At 37.0% G+C, this 3,373-nt stretch overlaps 1 protein-coding gene across 1 annotated transcript in view; it reads right to left on the bottom strand.

Moving 5' to 3' along the window:
• otos (otospiralin) overlaps positions 1 to 2,661 on the bottom strand; it is a 4,659-nt gene extending 1,998 nt beyond the window's left edge. Inside the window, exons 1-3 of the mRNA XM_042217810.1 lie at positions 2,240 to 2,661; positions 2,019 to 2,085; positions 1,539 to 1,562 (exon numbers count right to left, since the gene is read on the bottom strand). Coding sequence (XP_042073744.1) covers positions 1,539 to 1,562; positions 2,019 to 2,076 — 82 coding nt within the window. The 5' untranslated portion in view covers positions 2,077 to 2,085; positions 2,240 to 2,661. The remainder of the gene's footprint in view (positions 1 to 1,538; positions 1,563 to 2,018; positions 2,086 to 2,239) is intronic.
• Between the last annotated feature and the right edge of the window lie 712 nt (positions 2,662 to 3,373).

The following is a 3,373-nucleotide window of genomic DNA, read 5'->3' as shown; positions in this document are numbered from 1 at the left end:
CCAAATTTATGATATCGGTATCGGACATAAAAAAGTGGTATCGTGCCATCTCTAGAACAAAGTGAACCACAGCGCTGCACAGGCATTGCCTTTGTTGACTTATTTAACATATTCCATGGAAAATGTGGTTCTTACAATGCTTTCATTTCCACCAGGTATTTAGATCAGCAAAGGGTTTTGTTGCTGTCCCAACTCAATCACAGAACAATGGTATTGTATTAGGTAATCCTAAGTGTAAAAGCTTTATTTTGACAGCTAAACACTGGCAAATCATAACAACAATAGTTGCCTCATATTTTAAAGTTAAAAAAAAAAACCCAAAAAAACCCTGCAACAATAGAGCAAAACCCTCAACAATCAGATGACCCCCTCTGAGCAAAAATAACAGGTGATAGTGGGAAGGGAGAACTAGTGTTTACCACTCTCAGAGAGATACAACCAACATTAGCTCATTAGAAACATCTTTATTGCATTTAAAATCATATATTTGCTCTTGCTGCTAAATGCAAACGTTAATTCAGGTGTCCAGGTAGAAGTCTGTTTAAAATGAAAATTGAATGTTAGTTTGTAGAATAAATTCCTACAAGTCATGAGTTGAAGAGATTATTATAAACAAAAAAATGTGCATGTCATATCAACGCTCCTTTTAAAGGCTAAAAAGACCAAATTATTAACTAATATGATTTGTCTCTAGTATTTCTCTCTAAATAAATACCTGATCTATGCATCCTGATTTTTTTTTAGCATTAAAAGTGTTCTAGTTTATTAAAGTTGCTTTAGGATTCCATTTGAAGACTGTTACCACCCCATCCACCCATTTATAAGCAAGGCTTATATCACTGTGGAGAAATTCTTTTCCTTGGTAGGGTCACAAGAGTCTCAGAGGTCACTCACCGCTGTTGGAGCCTACATGTGAGGAAATAATGACTTAGCATCTGTCATGTGAGTCAGTATTTAAGGACAAGCATAGCTGACGCGCCCTTTCTCCTTTGTATTCTTGTATTCCAACAACAGTGTGTGGGGAGGAAATTCAAATATACATGAATGGCTTTCCTTTGTGCGAATGCTCCCTGTTGACATAGTTGCTTTGAGTCGAGCTCAGTGCTATAAAAGGCTGTGGAAAAAAACTGAATGTCTTCAAATAACCCTCATGATGAACCTGGTGTTGAGTCCACATGACTCATTTGACCAAAAGACATTGACTAATTTATGGATGCTTCCCAATATTTATTTGAAATAAAAAAAATGTAGCAGTTCATTTTCCTATTTGTAAACATTATATGCCATGTACTTGTAATGTTATCTACAGAAGAGTTGTGAAAAGTTATAGAAAACTTTTGATGCAGATATAATAATAATAATAATAATAATAATAATAATAATAATAATAATAATGATGATAGGACATATATTTCAAAGAGAATGCAGGGTTTGATTCACCGGCCGCATTTGGCTACTTCTGATGTACAGCATGTATGCAAAGTTCATTGAGCTTTTTTATATGTCTGAAGACGTCTAAAAGAAGTTTGAAAAGTTACCTCCTTCTGGGATGATCCTGGCCTCTGCAATGAGGAGATGGAGAAGGAAGGGGGGAAGGGAGAGAGGGAGAAGGGGGGAAAAAGTTAACATTTCAGGCATTCCTTGAGCACAAAGATGGGATTCAGGTCTGGAAAAGAGAGCTTTTTCCTAGGGGACTACAAATACCTGCTGCCTCCTCAAATATTATTGTTAACTATTCACACACAGACACGCACAAACAGACTAAACCAGAAGGAATTCATCATGGAGACTCAGTCAGAGTCCTCTTTGTACACAAAACAAATCCTCTCCAGCAGCACTGTTACATCACATGATTTCCAGCTATTTTCACCGACATTTCTACATGTACATATATCAAACTTAGTGTTAAAACTTATTAATGTTTGCACTGCATGAATAAACTCAACTTTAGCTACAACACACCAACTCTTGAATTCAAGGGAACATATTTTCTGTGGATTAAAAAAAGAAAAACTCACCACTGAGATGACAGGCAAAGAGGCAGAAGACAATACCGAGCAACACCAGCAGCTTCATGTCGCCCTCCTAAATGAAGAAAATGCCCACCAATGCTGTAGTTTGTTTGTTTTTTTTGTCTATGTTGCAAAAGTGAAATCTCTTAAACAATAAATAAAGTGAATATCTTGATATATATACTAGAAATCTTCTGAAACCAGAATCAAACTCTGCAGCTGTTTACCTGTGAATAGTCTGTGAAGCTGTGCAATGAGATGCTGCTGATCTTCTGCTGGTTCACTGAGGTCTGTGGTGTGAGGGGCTCAGTGAAGGAAGAGGCAGCCGACCTCCAAAAACACACTTAAGCAAACACACACATGCAAGCACATAACCCCGCCAGGTCTTGCCCAGATTATACTGTACCCTGTGTACTCAGAGGGGAGCTGTCCTCATATTTTCACAAATATTTCTCTCAGCTGTGTACACATCGCACCTACTAAAAAAAGAAAAAGAAGAAGTAATTTGATTTGTTTTGAATTTCAGGCTTATTTATAGCTGTTTAATTTGGGAGGAAAGTAAAAAATTGCACACAGTAGCAAGTTGGTCCTTCTGGACCACCACTGCTACTGATCGAGTCTAATAGTTAATGCTGTAAAACAGTTTTACTTCTGATAAAGTAGAGCTGAGCTGAATGGCTTTTATCATTTTTAAATGATTATTCTTTGTTTATAGAAATAAACAGACAAGCATTTTTTGATAAACAGATAAACATTTTACCCCAACAAAACCTACTGCAGCAACTGTAATGTAAACCGAGGTGTAAATTCTGATTAAAACACCCAAATAAAAACTGGGAAAGAGAAAAGGCAGCATGAATGGCCACAAGTGTAAATCTCTCCTGACTCTTTTAGTAGAGCAGTAACATTTGGTTCCCCATAATAAATATTTAGTTCCCTGTATAAATAGTCAATGAACTGGTGATCTGCAAACATTTTTTTTATTTTATTTTAGTCACATTTTTAAGGATGAAGCCAAATATTTGCTGGTTCCACATTCTTAAACTTGACAAATAAAATTGTCACCATTAAAATTAAATGGCACCCTCACAGCCCCACAAGCTACGCGTCTGGTGCCTTCTTCACTAATCCAGACACAATTCTCAGTCCATGTCTCAGCTGCCAGTTCAGAGTTGGCTAGTTCTGGTTGCCACTCAATCCCAGGACTGACACAGAGAAACAGGCAGGCATTCACATGCACATTCATTTATAATGTCTTTAAAGCAACATCTTTGTGATGTTTTCATGCCACAAAGAAACCCCTGCATCACAGTGCTGCAAGAATAATCTGTCGACTATATAAAAGTGAATACTATCTCTCT

This window comes from Haplochromis burtoni, unplaced genomic scaffold (genome assembly GCF_018398535.1).
Source record: "Haplochromis burtoni strain Fernald_Lab_line unplaced genomic scaffold, NCSU_Asbu1 Contig_3086, whole genome shotgun sequence".
NCBI classification, from domain to species: Eukaryota; Metazoa; Chordata; class Actinopteri; order Cichliformes; family Cichlidae; genus Haplochromis; species Haplochromis burtoni.
The sequence above is the reverse complement of the archived record's forward strand: the minus strand, read 5'-3'. Positions and strand labels throughout refer to the sequence as shown.